Here is a 16840-nt window from a genome sequence, read left to right as displayed (position 1 = left end):
ATAGGAAAGATATGGAAACTTTAGATAGGGTGCAAAGGAGATTTACCAGGATGCTGCCTGGACTGGAGGGCATGTCTTATGAAGACAGGGAGTGGGAGCTTGGGCTTTTCTTATTGGGGCAAAGAAAGATGAGAGGTAACTTATTCGAGGTTTTCAAGATGATAAGAGGCATAGATATAGTGGATAGTCAAGACTTTTTCCCAAAGTAGAAGCAGCTATCATGAGGAGCATAATTATAAAGTGATTGGAGAAAGGTTTAGGGGAGATGTCAGAAATAGATTCTTTACACAGAGAGTTCTTGGTTCATGGAATTGCACTGCCAGCGATGGTAGTAGAGTCAGGGGACATTTAAGCAACTCTTGGATAAGCACATGGATGATAGTAAAATGTAGGGTATATTGGTTAGTTTGATCTTAGAGTAGAATAAAATGTTAGCATAACATTGAGGGCCTATGTTCTGTGTTCTATTAAATCAAAACCTTTACCCTAGTGGTACAGCGCGTGGAACAGAGTGGTAATTGAGTCCCGAAATGTACTGACACTAATGAGCACACCCGCAAAACTGGTGCAACAAACCCAAGGCTGTGCAGCTTGGTACTGAGTGTTGGGTCTGAACTGAGCAATTATTGTATATCACTGACCTGAAACATACAGCTGGGTTACAGGATAGTAGCTGTATTTATACATTCCCCCAAATTCTACTCTGAACAAATAAGGTCCTGCATCTTCCTGTCTGATGTTGTTTATAATCAGGGAGCAGTCTCCATCGTTCAGGTCTCCAGACAGTCGGGTCCGATGTCGGAAATGTGGCAACTCTTTGCTGTGATCCCGGGAGTGAAAGGCTATCGATGATGTGACCGGTTTCTCGTTATTAAACCAGATTCCATCTCGACGTTGACTAGCCAGATGTGAAGGATATCTGTAACGACATGGGATCTGTGCACAGGAACCTTCCTGTACTGTCACCTCAGGTGGTGTCTCGATTTCCCACTCTAGTGCCAGTCCAGCTGGAGAAAGAAATGTCAGTATTTAGCACTGGAGAGGCTGTAGATCCATTAGACTCAATATCCATTCCCTCCATCACTGGTGCACAGTAGCTGCAGTAAAGACCAGCTACAGGACACACAAGGAAGGAGTAAAATACTGGACACAGGAATGGACAAGTTCATTGTACATTGGCTCATGGTAATTACAGTCAAGAGTATATGCTGGAAAAGCACAGCAAGTCAGGCAGCATCCGAGGAGCAGGAGAATCAACAGTTCGGACATAAACCCTCCATAATTACAGGCTCCCAATCTAATTTATAACACTCACAACATGAGGGTGATGTGCAGAAGGACAGTGTTAATAATGGGATTCAGGAAGCAGGCAATCACTTAGAGGGCAGTTTAACTGAACAAAGAGACCTTGCTGAACAAAGAGACCTTGGAGTGCAGATTCGTAGCTCCTTGAAAGTGGAGTTGCAGGTAGATAGGATAGTGAAGAAGGTGTTTGGTATGCTTTCCTTTATTGGTCAGAGTATTGAGTACAGGAATTGGGAGGTCATGTTGCAGCTGTACATGACATTGGTTAGGCCACTGTTGGAATATTGTGTGCAATTCTGGTTTCTTTCCTATCAGAAGGATGTTGTGAAACCTGAAAGCGTTCAGAAAAAAATTACAAGGATGTTGCCAGGGTTGGAGGATTTGAGCTATAGAGAGAGGTTAGGCCCGTTTTCCCTGGAGTGTCAGAGGCTGAGGTTTATAGAGGTTTATAAAATCATGAGGTGCATAGATAGGATAAATAGACAAACTCTCTTCCCTGGGGTGAGGGAGTCCAGTACTACTGTATTGATTGAATTGAATTTATTGTCACGAGTACCTAGGCACAGCGAAAATCTTTGTCTTGTGAGCAATACAGGCAGATCACAGAGTTAAGTAGCGTAGATAGTAAATAATAGGTAAGAGCAGCAAAACAAAACACAGGGACAGGTGAATGTTAAGAGTATGTGAAGGCATAGGTTTAGGATGAGAGGGGAAAGATATATAAGAGACCTAAGGGGCAACCTTTTCACTCAGAGGGTGGTATGTGTATGGAATGAGCTGCCAGAGGAAGTGGTAGAGGCTGGTACAATTGCAACATTTAAGAGGCATTTGGATTGGTATATGAATAGGAGGGGTTTGGAGGGATATGGGCTGGGTGCTGGCAGATGGGACTAGATTAGGTTGGGATATATGGTCGGCATGGACTGGTTGGACTGAAGGGTCTGTTTTCATGCTGTACATCTCTATGACTCTATGACTCTAACTGGCTGATTTTATTGAAGATTTATGTGATTGATTTTGTTTTGCATTCTTAATAATAATTTCTGTGTGTAAGGAAAAGTCATTTATTTGATATACTGTATAAGATGCTATTGAAAACTTCTTTTTGGCTTAGTGCCTTCAAGGGTATACAAGAGACACAATGAAATGGCTCAGGGATTTAAAACAGTCGAAAAATGTGGTGCTGGAAAAGCATAACAGGTCAGGCAGCAACCGAGTAGCCCTTCATCAGGAATGTAGGGTGTGCTCTCGGAGGCTGAAAGATAAATAGAAGGGTGGAGGTGGGGTTGGGGGGAAGATTCCTGGGAAGGCGATATGTAAATGCAGCTAGTGTGATTGTGATAGGTCAGTTGGGAGGGTGAAGCAGATAGGTGGGAAGGAAGATGGACAGGTGGGAAAGGTCAAGGGGGCAGTGCAAAGTTCGAGGGTTGGATCTGGGATAAGGTGGGGGAAGGGGATGAGGAAACTGGTGAAGTTGATGTTGATGCCATGTGGTTGCTGTCGATGTGGTCTCCTCTACATTGGGGAGATTGGACACCAACTTGCAGAACGTTTCAGAGAATATCCCTGGGACACACGCACCAAACAGACCCACCGCCCTGTGGCCGAACACTTCAACTCCCCCTCCCACTCCAACAAGAACATGCAAGTCCTGGACCTCCTCCACTGCCAAATTCAAGCCACCCAACGTTTGGAGGAAGAATGCCTCATCTTCCACCTTGGAACCCTCCAACCATACTGTATCAATGTTAATTTCACCAGATTCCTCATCTTCTCTCCTCCCATCTCATCCCAGATCCAACCCTCCAACACAGCACCAGTCTCTTGAACTGTCCTACCTATCCATCTTCCTTCCCACTCTCTGCTCCAAACCTATCACTATCACCCCCTCACCTTTATCTACCTATTACTTTCCCAGCTACCTTCACCCCAACCCTACCCTCAACCTCCTATTTATCTCTCAGCCCCCTTCTCCACTCCCTCACCATCATAATGAAGTGCTTTCACTTGAAATGACACCTCTCCTGTTCTTTAGAAGATGCCTGACCTGCTGGGCTTTTCCAAGCGCCACACTTTTTAACACTGAGCTCCAGCATCCATGGTCCTCACTTTCTCTGGGATTACAGCAGGATCAGTCAGACAGATGGTGACTGTCAGAAAGGGGTGAGGTAGGTCAGATGTCTCCTGTGACTATTCCTCTCTCAAACAGATCTGGGTCCTGCTGAAAGGGATAGTCTTTCTGAAGAGGCAGCCTGAAGTTGGGTACTAAAAGCAAATCTTATATTACGTAACATTTCACAAAATGTGAAAGAATAATTGTTAAAGGGGATTCCTCTGGCAGAGGCTCAGACAGGAAATCCTGTGGCATTGAGCATCACTTTAGGATGGTGTGTTGATTTCCTGGTGCCAGGATCAAGGATGTCTCAAAATGTTTGCAACATGAGGGCAGCACGGTGGTTCAGTGGTTAGCATGTGTGCCGCACAGTGCCAGGGACCCGGGTTCAATTCTCACCTCGGGTGACTGTCTGTGTGGAGTTTGCACATTCTCTCCGTGTCTGCGTGGGTTTTCTCTGGGTGCTCCGGTTTCATCACACAGTCCAAAGATGTGCAGGTTAGCTGAAATGGCCATGATTAAAAATTGCCTGTAGCGTTATGGGGAATCTCTGGGTGGGTTGCTCTTCGGAGGGTCACTGTGGACTTGTTGCGCCAAAGGGCCTGTTTCCACACTGTAGAGAAGCTAATATTGTTAAAAGGAAGAGTGTTGGACACATTGGTATGAATGATATAGTTAGGGCTATTACTGTTAAGGCCTTATAGAGGGAATGTGAGAAGTTAGGTACAAGATTAAAATGCAAAACCTCAAAAGTTGTCATCTCTGGTTTTTTGCCAGTGCCAAGCTCAAATGAGGGGAAAAAATAAAAAGATAAAGGAGATACGTTAATGGCTGGAGAAGATTCAGGTTCGTGGATCATTAAGATCTTTTCTGATACAGAAAAGACCTGTTTAGAAAGGATGGTTTAAACCTGGGCTGGATGTGGACCAATATCCTAGTGGGGAGATTTGCTGCTTCTATGAAGGGAGACTGTGAACTGTTCGTGGAGGGGGTAGGTAGTGTTGTAAATGCAAAGATAGAGGATGGTTATGAATCTTAAAAGAGCGGGAGCTAATTAGAAATGACAGGGTCAAAACTCATACAACACCCGTTTTCTTGTCCAACGGGTTTATTTGAAATCACTGGCTTTCAGAGCACTGCTCCTTCATCAGGCACTAGTCAGAGGGGAAGATCATAGACACAGAATTTATAAGGAAAAGATCAAAGGGTAATAAAACGGGGTATCATGCTCATCTCATTGGTCACCAGCTCTGATGCGCCACAGCAAAAACTGGCGAGGACCTGCTCAGGAGACACCATTGATAGGGTATCCTTCTTTGTCCCGAACTTCCCGGGAGTGGAGAAACTATGACACATTCCTCACAGCCTGCAGCACATCATCGAGAACAACGAGTGCCTCCCCAAGACCTTCCCAACACCTCCCCTAAACCTAACCTAAAACAGACGACCGTTCGCAGCAAACTGCCCAGCTTCCAGGACAACATCAACATCATGACACAGTACAACCCTGTCAAGGCAGACTCTGATATTGACATGGATAGCACTGTTACACATGGGGAAACTGCCCACCATGTGCACACCTGATACTCATGTGACTTGGCCAATGTTGTCCATCTCACACGCTGCAAGCAAGGATGCTCCAATGGTGAGACCAAGCAGATATTGCAACAGCAGATGAATGGACACCACGCAACAATTGCCAGACAGGGGTGTTTGCTCCCATTCGGGGAACACTTCAGCAGTCAGGGACTTTCGGCCTCAGATCTTCAGGTGACCATCCTCCAAGGCGGATTTTGGGACACGCAACAACGCAGAGTCCCAAATCTGAGGCTGATAGCCAAGTTCGGTACCCATGAGGATGGCCTCAACTGGGATCTTGGGTTCATGTCACATGACAGGTGACCCCCATCACACTGTATACACACACACACACACACACACACACTCACACAGCGCCTCTCTCATACACACTCTCTCCCTCACACTCACACACTCTCTCACACAATTACACTCACACAGAGCCTGTCTCATACACTCTCTCTCTCTCTCACACTCACACACTGTCTCACACAAACACACTCACGCAGAGCACCTCTCATACATATACTCTCTCTCATACACACACTCTCTCTCATACACACTCTCTCACACAAACACACTCACACAGAGCGTCTCTCATACACACACTCTCTCTCATGTACACTCTCTCTCTCAAACACACACACACTCTCTCTCTCCTACTGTCTCTGTCTCTCTCACACACACGCACATGCACACATTCTCTCACAAACACACACAGCAGATTTGTGTTTGCAGGTACATTCAATCTTGTTCAAAAAGTACACAATTTGTAGACAGTCAGTCAATGTGGCATTTTATAAACTCCTACTTTGAAATAAAATACATGGTCAGACTCCAAACAAGACTTCACTTCTAAAATACACTCTCAGACCAGAGGTGTCACCTCCTTATATTGATAACACCTTCTTGGGGCATTTACTTGGTAGAAATTCTGGGATCTACATATTAATCAATCGAAACCTACACCTCCATCCTAACCAATTAAAAGTTTAACAGCCATCTTAGGTGTGTTCAATTTGTTCACATGAGTTGTACGACCCTTTAATCTTTTCCTTATAATTCTCTGTCTGATGCCACCTCCCTCTCACAAACACCTGATGAAGGAGCTGTGCTCCGAAAGCTAATGTTTTCAAATAAACCTGTTGAACTGTAACCTGCTGCTGAAAAGTGTGGTGCTGGAAAAGCGCAGCGGGTCAGGCAGCATCTGAGGAGTAGGAGAGTCGACATTTTGGGCATAAGCCCTTCATCAGGCATGTGCCCGTTCCTCAGATGTTGCCTGATATGCTGTGCTTCTTCAGAACAAAATGTGACTTCTCTTGGGTAATAAGACAGGGCAAATGATTGAGGTGATTGTAGGGGAACACTTTGGGTCCAGTGATCATCATTCTATTACTTTTCAAATGTTCATGAAAAAGAATAAGGCTTCCATAAAAGTTAAATGCTTTAATTGGAGTAAGGCAAATTTTAATGGTATGAGACAGGAATTTTCAGAAGTTCATTGGAGTAGGCTGTTCACAGGGGAGGGAATATCTGATAAGTGGAAGGCTTTCAAAGCTGTGATTACGAGAGTCCAGAGTCAGAGTGAGGGGTAAAGCTGGTAGGATGAGGCAATAATGGATGAATAAAGATATTGAAGTTCTAGTCAAGAATTGGTAAAAATCATGTATTAGACACAGACAACTAGGTTCAAATGTCTCTTGAACAGTGTAAAGAGTGCGGTGCATTCTTCAGAGGGAAATCAGGAAGGCAAAGAGGGGATATGAGATAGCCTTGGCAAATAAGGTTAAGGAAAATCCAAAGAGATTCTGCAAGTACAAAAGAGTAAGAGAGCAACTAGCGAGAGAGTAGGGCCCCTGAAAGAGCAAAGAGGTCATCTTTGTAGTGACTATTAAATGAATATTTTGTGTCAGCTTTTACTGTGGAGAAAGAAATGGAAACAAGAGAACATAAGGAAATAGATATTGATGTCTTAAAAGGAGGTTACATTACAGAAGAGGATATATTGGAGGTCTTAGAAAATATAAATGTGGATAAATCCTCATGACATGATCTAGTGTCTCCCCGGGTGTTATGTGAAGTTGGGAAGGAAATTATCTAACTTAGAATTATAGATTCCCCACAATGTGGAAACAGGCCCTTCAGCCCAACGAGTCCACACTGACCCTCTGAAGAGTAACCCACCCAAACCCATTCCCCTACCCCGATACCCCTGACTAATGCACCTATCTACACATCCCTGAACACAATGGGCAATTTAACACAGCCAATCCACCTAACCTGCATAGCTTTGGAATGTGGGGGGAAACCCACGCAGACACAGGGAGAATGTGCAAACTCCACACAGACAGTCACCTGAGGCTGAATTGAACCCGGTTCCCTTGGGCTGTTTGGCATCAGTGCCAACCACTGAACCACCATGCCACCCCAATTGCAGGATCCCTTTTAGATATTTTTGTATCATCTATAACTATGGATGAGATGCCGGATAGCTGGACAGTGGCTAATGTTGTGGTTTTGTTGAAGAAGGGATTTAAGGAGAAACCTGGGGACTATAGACCTGTGAGTCTGACATCAATGTTGGGTAACTTGTTGGAGGTAATCCTGAATGGTGGCATATATGTATTTGGAGAGGCCGGGAATGATTAGGGAGAGTCAGCATGGTTATGTGCGAGGGAACGCATATCTCACAAAAGTGATTGATGATTTTTTGAGGAAGTAACCAAAAAGCTTGAAGAGGGCAGATGAGAAGGTATTGTTTACTTGGACTTTAGTGAAGCCAATGACCAAGTTTCACATGGGAGACTAATTAGTAAAGTTAGACCACGTGGGATTTAGGGTGAGCTTGCCAATTGGATACAAAGTTGGATTAATGGCACGAGACAGAGTGGTGTTGGAGAGTTGTTTTCAGACTGGAAGCCTGTAACCAGCAATGTTCCACAGGGATTGATGCTGGGTCCACTTTTCTTTGTCATTAAAGTTAAGGATCTGGATGAGAATACAGGAGGTATGGTTAGTGAGTTTGTGGAAGACAACAACGTTGGTGGTATAGTGGGCAGTGAAGAAGGTTATTTAAGGTTACAAACAAATCCTGATCTATTGGGTTAACAAGCTGAGGAGTGGCCGATGGAGTTTAATTTGGATAAAATGTGAGGTTTGCATTTTAGTAAAACAAACAAGGACAGGACTGACACAATTGAAAGTAGGGCCTTGGGTAGTGCCACAGGCAGAGAGGCCTTGGGGTTTAAGGACATGATTCTGTGAAATTTGCATCACATATTGACAACATGGTTAAGAAGGATTTAGTATGTTAATGTTCATTATTTAGACCTTTTGAGTATAAGAGTAGGGATGTCATGCTGAGGTTGGTGAGGTCACTTGTGGAGGACTGTGTCCAGTTCTGGGTCGCTTCAGAAAGGGTTCAGAAAATATTTACCAGGATGTCATCAGGAATGGAGGCGTGAGTTATAAGGGGAGGCTGGATAGGCTAGGACTTTTCTCATTGGAGCGTGGGAGGTTGAGGGATGATCTTATAGCGGTTTTTTAAGCCATGAGGGGATTAGATAAGGTGAATGGCAGGTGTCTTTTCCCTAGGATAGGGGAATTCAAGACCAGGGGCCATATTTTTAATGTGAGAAGAGAAAGATTTAAAACGGACATGAGGGGCAACATTTTACACAGTTTGTGTGTGAAATAGTTTCAGAGGAAGTGGTGGATGTGAGTACAGTTACAGTGTTTAAAAGACATCTGGATAAGTATGTGAATAAGAAATGTTTGGAGGGGTATGAGCCAAGCGCAGGTAGGTGGGACTAGCTTAGTTTGGGATTGTGGTCTGCTTGGACTGATTGGAACACAGGGTCCATTCTGCATGTTTCCATTCTGCGTGACTATAACTTTACATTTTCCCACATGATATCCTGTCTGCCTGAATTTTTCCCACTCACTGAATCTTTCTGTATCTCTCTGCAACCGCCTTATCTCTTTTCCGTAACCAACTTTCCTATCTATCTTTGTGTAATTAGCAATTTTAACTCCCAGGTCTTTTTTCCCTTCATCTATGCCATCGTTACCAATTGTAAAACATTGAAACTCCAGCTTGTCACATTTACACCATATGTTTCTACCTTGCAAAAGAACCTTTCACCTGGCACCTTGTCAAATGCGTCCTGGAAATTTACAGACAATAGGTCTGCAGGCTCTCCTTCATCACAATGTTCATTATCCCTTCAAATACCTGCAATCAATAGGTTGAACAGGATTGCCCTTTCACAAAGCCATGTGGACTCTTTCTAATTACCTTGAATTTGTTTAAATGCTCAGTAATACTCCTTATCATCAAGCTTCAGCATGACAGAAAACATTCTGACCAGTCTATAGTTTCCTGTTTGTAACCTCCCTCCTTTCTAGAATAGAGAAGTTATATTTGCTGTGTTCTAATCTGATGGAATCTTTCCAGCATCCAGCAAAGTTTGTAAAAATACCAACAACTCATCAACTCATCAAGTTGTCACCTCCACTAACACCTGAGGATGAAGCTCACCAGATTGCAGGGATTTGTCAGCTCACAGCACCATGTGTTACCAGTACAACCTGCTTCATCATTGTATGTACTTCCATAAAGTTCCTCTCTCTCTTCCACTGGCTGACTTACATTTATCACTGTACTGGTTTTGTATTCTCTATAATGGAGAGAAGTGCAAGTTATTTGTTGTTTTCACTCCCGATTTCTTTATTATTCCCTAATCACTCTCTGGTCTCACTCTACAGGATCAGCACTCACTTTGTTTATAGAACATAGAACATAGAACCGTACAGCGCAGAACAGACCCTTTGGCCATCGATGTTACGCCGACCTGTGAACTATTCTCAGCTCGTCCCCCTACACTATCCCAGAATCATCCATGTGCTTATCTAAGGATAGTTTAAATCTCCCTAATGCGGCTGAGTTAACTACATTCCACGCCCTTACCACTCTCTGAGTAAAGAACCTGCCCCGACATCTGTCCTAAATCTATCACCCCTCAATTTGTAGTTATGCCCCCTCGTACAAGCTGATGTCATCATCCTAGGAAAAAGACTTTCACTGTCTACCCTATCTAATCCTCTGATCATCTTGTATGTCTCTATCAAATCCCCTCTTAGCTGCCTTCTTGCTAATGAGAACAGATTCAAGTCTCTCAGCCTTTCCTCATAAGACCTTCCCTCCAGACCAGGCAACATCCTAGTAAATCTCCTCTGCACCTCTTCCAATGCTTCCAAATCCTTCTCAAAATATGGGGACCAGAACTGCACAAACTATTCCAAGTGTGGCCGCACCAGCGTTTTGTATTATTGCATCATGATATTGCGGTTGCAGAACTCAATCCCTCTACCAATGAAACCTAACACACCGTATCCCTTCTTTCACCTGGCACCTTGTCAAATGCGTCCTGGAAATTTACAGACAATAGGTCTGCAGGCTCTCCTTCATCACAATGTGCATTATCCCTTCAAATACCTGCAAATCAATAGGTTGAACTATCCACCTGGGTGGCAACTTTCAGAGATCTATGTACATGGACTCCAAGGTCCCTCTGCACATCCACACTACCAAGAATCTTTCCATTGATCCAGTACTCTGTTCTCCTGTTATTCTTCCCAAAGTGCATCACCTCACATTTAGCTGCATTGAACTCCATTTTCCACCTCTCAGCCCAATTCTGCAGTTTATCCAAGTCCCCCTGCAACCTGTAACATTCGTCCACACTGTCCACTATTCCATCGACTTTAGTGTGATCTGCAAGTTTACTAATCCACCCATCTATGCCTGCGTCTAAGTCATTTATAAAAATGATAAACAGCAGTGGTTCCAAAAGAGATCCTTGTGGCACTCCACTAGTAACCAGAGTCCAGGCTGAATATTTTCCATCAACTTATTCATCTGATTTTTCCAATTTAGATGTAGGTTTAAGTCACCCAAGATTATTTTCATCATTTATCACAAGCACCCAATATTTCTTCTTGTCCACCTTCTCCCATTGTGTGGTTACTGTTGAGTTCTGTGGACCATTCCCACAAATTAAACCTTTCACCTACTATTCTTCCACACAATCTACATACTTTCCTAATTTGACCTTATATCCACTGCACTAAAATAATTCTTCACATCTTGTAGAGACTGTGACTGAGCAGGCAGGCTCAGGTTTATTGCTCACAGTGAGCTGCGGTGATGTGGATTCTGAAAGAATTAGGGATGTAGATTCAGCCGGAACTTTGAGGAAATGGGCATTTAGATCGAGTGTGAATGAGCGGGACATTGGGACTATTGGTTAGATCGATCGGAGAGTCAGAAAAGTCATGATGGGCTGAATGGCCTCTTTCTGTGCTGTCAGTCTGTGAATTGATTCATTTTAACTGTTCTGTGAATCAGAGACAAACAGGAAAGCTCTGTAGATTTCTGACCTTTACATATGAAGTGGTTTGGGTTCGGTTTAACTGTCAGTGATTTTACTTCCTTCTCGTGGTTACTGTCCTGAGGAGACTGGGCAGGAAGTGTGAGGCTGGGACATTCTGTTTGACTGATGCTGTGTTGGGAGAGTCTCAGAGATTCTCCTTTAGCCTCAAGGTTTAGGGGTGGAGTTTCAGAGCTCAGGATCCAGGCACAGCCACAACTGAGAAAATGATGGACCCTGGGCTATGGCCAAGAAATTGGAATTGGGGAAACAAACAGGCCTGGGAATGTTGTAGGAACTGAAGAAAGTTACAGTCATAGTGAGTGGGAGTTGCTGTACAGGAGGGTACCGAGATAGGGAAGGTTATATGTGGGGAAGAGGGTACAGAGATAGGGCGGAATTGTGGGTGCTGGATTAAATTACAGATATTGGGAGGGAGCATTCGAGTACAGAGATAAGGAGGACTGTAGAGATTGGAGGAGGTTACAGACGCAGGGAGGGTGTAGCGAATAGAGGAGGTTACAGAGGCAGGGAGGGTGCAGGGACTAGAGGATGTTACAGAGATACGGAAGGTGATAGGGACTGCAAGAGGTTACAGTGATAGTGAGAGGTGTAGGCACTGGAGGAGGGTACAGAGGTGAGGAGGTTTGTGTGTGCAGAGGAGAATACAGAAACAGGGAGAGGTGGGGGCTGCAAGAGGGTACAGTTGTATTGATGGGTGCAGGAGCTGGAGGATATTAAAGTGTTATGGACCAGACCAGATTCCCCAGACCCTGACTTTTTCCTCTTTTAAAGGTAAATTCCAGGCACTGCATTTTAATCGGTCAGACAAACAGATTTGAAGCGAAACACACTTTATCCATACAGTGTGATTAAAATACAACAAAAGAAAGAGGAAATCAGAATAACCTAACTCTATTGGAAAACTTCACTGAATAATTATCGATTATTTGCAACAGAACAGTCACTGTTCCAGGGGTGTTGAGGGGGAAGAAGGTGAGCGTTTTGAGAGAGACTGTGGGAGGGACAGTGGGAGAGGAGGATGTGAGAGTGTTTGAGGGGGGAAGGAGGTGAGGGTCCTGGAGGAGAATAGGATGTGAGGGTGTTTGAGGGGGAAGGAGGTGAGGGTCCAGAAGAGAGACTGTCGGAGGGACAGTGGGAGAGGAGGATGTGAGAGTGTTTGAGGGGGGAAGGAGGTGAGGGTCCTGGAGAGAGGGTTTTAGGGACAGTAGGAGAGGAGGATGTGAGGGTGTTTGTGGGGGAAGGAGGCGAGGGACCTGGAGGAGAATAGGATGTGAGGGTGTTTGAGGGGGAAGGAGGTGAGGGTCCAGAAGAGAGACTGTCGGAGGGACAGTGGGAGAGGAGGATGTGAGAGTGTTTGAGGGGGGAAGGAGGTGAGGGTGCTGGAGAGAGAGGGTGTGAGGAACAGTGGGAGAGGCGGATGTGAGGGTGTTTGAGGGGGAAGGAGGTGAGGTCCTGGAGGGAGAGGAGGATATGATGGTGTTTGAGGGGGAAGGAGGTGAGGGTGCCAGAGAGGGAGGGTGTGAGGGACGGAGGGAGAAGAGGATGTGTGGGTGTTTCAAGGGGAAGGAGGTGAGGGTCCAGGATGGAGACAGTGTGAGGGACAGTGGGAGAGGAGGATGTGAGGGTGTTTGAGGGGGAAGGAGGTAAGGGTCCGGGAGGGAGACAACCTGAGGGACAGTGGGAGAGGAGGAGGTGAGGGAGCTTAAGGAGGAAGGATGTGAGGGACAGTGGGAGAGGAGGATGTGAGGGTGTTTGAGGGGGAAGGAGGTGACGGTCCTGGAGGGAGACTGTGAGAGACAGTGGGAGAGAAGGATGTGAGGGTATTTGAGGGGGAAGGAGGTGAGGGTGCTCGAAAGGGAGGGTGTGAGGGACAGTGGAAGAGGAGGATGTGAGGGTGTTTGAGGAGGAAGGAGGTGAGGGTCCTGGAGGGAGAGTGTGAGGGACAGAGGGACAGGAGGATGTGAGGGTATTTTAGGGAGAGGAGGTGAGAGTATTGGAGGGAGACAATGCGAGGGACAGTGGGAGAAGAGGATGTGAGGGTATTTGAGGGGGAAAGAGGTGAGGGTCCGGGAGGTAGACAGCTTGAGGGACAGTGGGAGAGGAGGATGTGAGGGTGTTTGAGGGGGAAGGAGATGAGGGTCCTGGAGGGAGACAATGCGAGGGACAGTGGGACAGGAGGACATGAGGATGTTTGAGGAGGAAGGAGGTGAGGGGGGCCTGGAGGGAGGGTATGAGGGACAGTGGGAGAGGAGGATGTGAGGGCATTTGAGGGGAAAGAAGGTGAGGGTCCTGGAGGGAGACAGTGTGAGGGACAGTGAGAGAGGAGGATGAGAGAGTGCTTGAGGGGGAAGGAGGTGAGGGTCCTAGAGGGAGGGTGTGAGGGACAGTGCGAGAGGAGGATGTGAGGGTGTTTGAGGGGGAAGGAGGTGAGGGTGCTCAATGGGGGCGTGTGAGGGACAGTTGGAGAGGAGGAAGTGAGGGTTTTTGAGGGTGAAGGAGAAGAGGGTCCGGGAGGGAGACAGCTTGAGGGACAGTGGGAGAGGAGGATGTGAGAGTATTTGAGGGTGAAGGAGAAGAGGGTCCGGGAGGGAGACAGCTTGAGGGACAGTGGGAGAGGAGGATGTGAGGGTATTTGAGGGGGAAGGAGGTGAGGGTCCGGGAGAGGGAGGGTGTGAAGGACGGTGGGAGTGGAGGATGTGAGGATGAAGGAGGTGGGGTCCTGGAGGGAGAGTGTGAGGGACGATGGTAGAGGAGGATGTGAGGGTGTTTGAGGGAGAAGAAGGTGAGGGTCCGAGAGGGAGGGTGTGAGGGACGGTGGGAGAGGAGGGTGCGAGGGTGTTTGAGGGGGATGGAGGTGAGGGTCCTGGAGGGAGGCTGTGAGAGACATTGGGAGAGAAGGATGTGAGGGTGTTTGAGGGGGAAAGAGGTGAGGGTGCTCAAAAGGGAGGGTGAGAGGGACAGTGGGAGAGGAGGATGTGAGGGTGTTTGAGGGTGAAGGAGATGAGGGTCCAGGAGGGACAGTGTGAGGGACATTGGGACAGGAGGATGTGAGGGTATTTGAGGGAGAGGTGGTGAGAGTATTGGAGAGAGACAATGCGAGGGACAGTGGGACAGGAGGACATGAGGATGTTTGAGGGGGAAGGAGGTGAGGGGCCTGGAGGGAGGGTGTGAGGGACAGTGGGAGAGGAGGATGTGAGGGTGTTTGAGGGTGAAGGAGATGAGGGTCCAGGAGGGACAGTGTGAGGGACATTGGGAGAGGAGGATGTGAGGGTATTTGAGGGGGATGGAGGTGAGTTTCCTGGATGGAGACAGTGTGAGGGTCAGTGGGACAGGAGGACATGAAGGTGTTTGAGGGGAAAGGAGGTGAGGGTCCTGGTGGGAGACAGGGTGAGGGACAGTGGGAGAGGAGGATGAGAGAGTGCTTGAGGGGGAAGGAGGTGAGGGTGCTCGAGAGGGAGGGTATGAAGGACGGTGGGAGCAGAGGATGTGAGGGTGAAGGAGGTGGGGTCCTGCAGGGAAGGTGTGAGGGACAGTGGGAGAGGAGGATGTGAGGATGTCTGAGGGGAATGGAGGTGAGGGTGCTCGAGAGGGAGGGTGTGAGGGACAGTGGGAGAGGTGGATGTGAGGGTGTTTGAGGGGGAAGGAGGTGAGGGTCCTAGAGGGAGGGTGTGAGGGACAGTGGGAGAGGTGGATGTGAGGGTGTTTGAGTGGGAAGGAGGTGAGGGTCCAGGAGGGAGAGTGTGCGGGACAGTGGGACTAACAGATGTTAGGCTGTTTCTGGGGAATGGAGGTGAGGGTCCAGAAGGGAGACAGTGTTCGGGACGTTGGGAGAGGAGGATATGACGGTGTTTGAGGGGGAAGGAGGTGAGGGTGCTGGATGGAGGCAGTGTGATGCACGTTGGGAGAGGAGGATGTGAGGGTGTTTGAGGGGGGAGCAGTTGAGTTTCCTGGAGGGAGACAGTGTGAGGGACACTAGGGGAGGAAGATATGAGGGTGAATGAGGAGGAGGGATGTGAGAGTCCTGGAGGGAGACAGTGTGAGGGACAGTGGGGGAGGAGGGTGTGAGGATGTTTGAGGGGAAAGGAGGTGAGGGTGATGGAGAGTGAGGGTGTGAAGGACGGTGAGAGAGGAGGATGTGAGGGTTTTTGAAGAGGAAGGAGCTGACGGTCCTGGAGGGATACTGTGTGAGGGACAAAGGAGAGGATGATGTGAGGATGTTTTTGGGGGATGGAGGTGAGGGTACTGGACTGAGGCAGGGTGAGGGACGTTGGGAGAGGAGATGTGAGGACATTTGAGGGGGATGGATGTGGGTGTCTTGGTGGGATACAGTGTGAGGGACAGTGGGAGAGGAGGATGTGAGGGAGTTGAGGGGGAAGGAGTTGAGGGCGCACGAGAGGGAGGGTGTGAGGGATAGTAGGAGAGGTGGATGTGAGGGTGTTTGTGGGGGAAAGAGGTGAGGGTCCTGGAGGGACAGTGTGCGGGACAGTGGGACTAACAGATTTGAGGGTGTTTCTGGGGGATGGAGGTGAGGGTCCAGAAGGGAGGCAGGGTGACGGACAGTGGGAGAGGAGGGTGTGAGGGTGTTTGAGTGGGAAGGAGGTGAGGGTGATGGAGAGTGAGGGTGTGAAGGACGGTGAGAGAGGAGGATGTGAGGGTTTTTGAGGAGGAGGGTGTGAGGGTGTTTGAGGGAGAAGGAGGTGAGGGTCGTGGAGGGATACTGTGTGAGGGACAGAGGAGAGGATGATGTGAGATGTTTGAGGCGAATGGAGGTGAGACTCCTGTAGTGAGGATGTGAGAGACAGTGGGAGAGGAGGATGTGAGGGCGTTTGAGGTGGAAGGAGTTGAGGGTCCTGGCGGGAGGTTCTGGGGCCGGTGGGAGAGAAGAATGTGAGGGTGTTTGAGGGGGATGGAGGTGAGGGTACTGGAGTGAGGCAGGGTGAGGGACTTTGGGAGAGGAGATGTGAGAACATTTGAGGTGGAAGGATGTGAGGATCCTGGTGGGACAGTGGGAGAGGAGGATGTGAGGGTATTTGAGGGAGAAGGAGGTGAGGGTCCTTGAGGGAGACAATGCGAGGGACAGTGGGAGAGGAGGGTGTGAAGGTGTTTGAGGGGGAAGGAGGTGAGTGTCCTGGACGGAGGGTGTGAGGAACGGTGGGAGAGGAGAATGTGAGGGTGTTTGTGGGGGTTGGAGGTGAGGGACCTGGAGGGAGAGTGTGCGGGACAGTGGGACTGAAGGATGTGAGGGTGTTTGAGGGGGTAGGTGGTGAGGGTCCAGGAGGGAGACAGTGTGAGAGACAGTGGGGGAGAAAGATATGAGGGATGTATGAGGGGGAAGGATGTGTGGGTCCTTGAGGGAGACAGGGTGATGGACAGTGGGAGAGGAGGGTGT

General features: G+C 47.8%; 1 protein-coding gene across 1 annotated transcript in view; it reads right to left on the bottom strand.

Annotated features, from left to right (window-relative positions):
* The window catches only part of LOC140493949 (myelin-associated glycoprotein-like), a 218848-nt gene that overhangs the window by 178678 nt on the left and 23330 nt on the right, over nt 1-16840 (bottom strand). The window contains 1 exon segment of the mRNA XM_072592900.1: nt 642-1007. Within this exon segment, the coding sequence (XP_072449001.1) occupies nt 642-1007 (366 nt within the window).

This window comes from Chiloscyllium punctatum, chromosome 23 (genome assembly GCF_047496795.1).
Source record: "Chiloscyllium punctatum isolate Juve2018m chromosome 23, sChiPun1.3, whole genome shotgun sequence".
NCBI classification, from domain to species: domain Eukaryota; kingdom Metazoa; phylum Chordata; class Chondrichthyes; order Orectolobiformes; family Hemiscylliidae; genus Chiloscyllium; species Chiloscyllium punctatum.
Note: the sequence above shows the minus strand (reverse complement) of the source record. Positions and strands in the feature narration are given on the sequence as shown.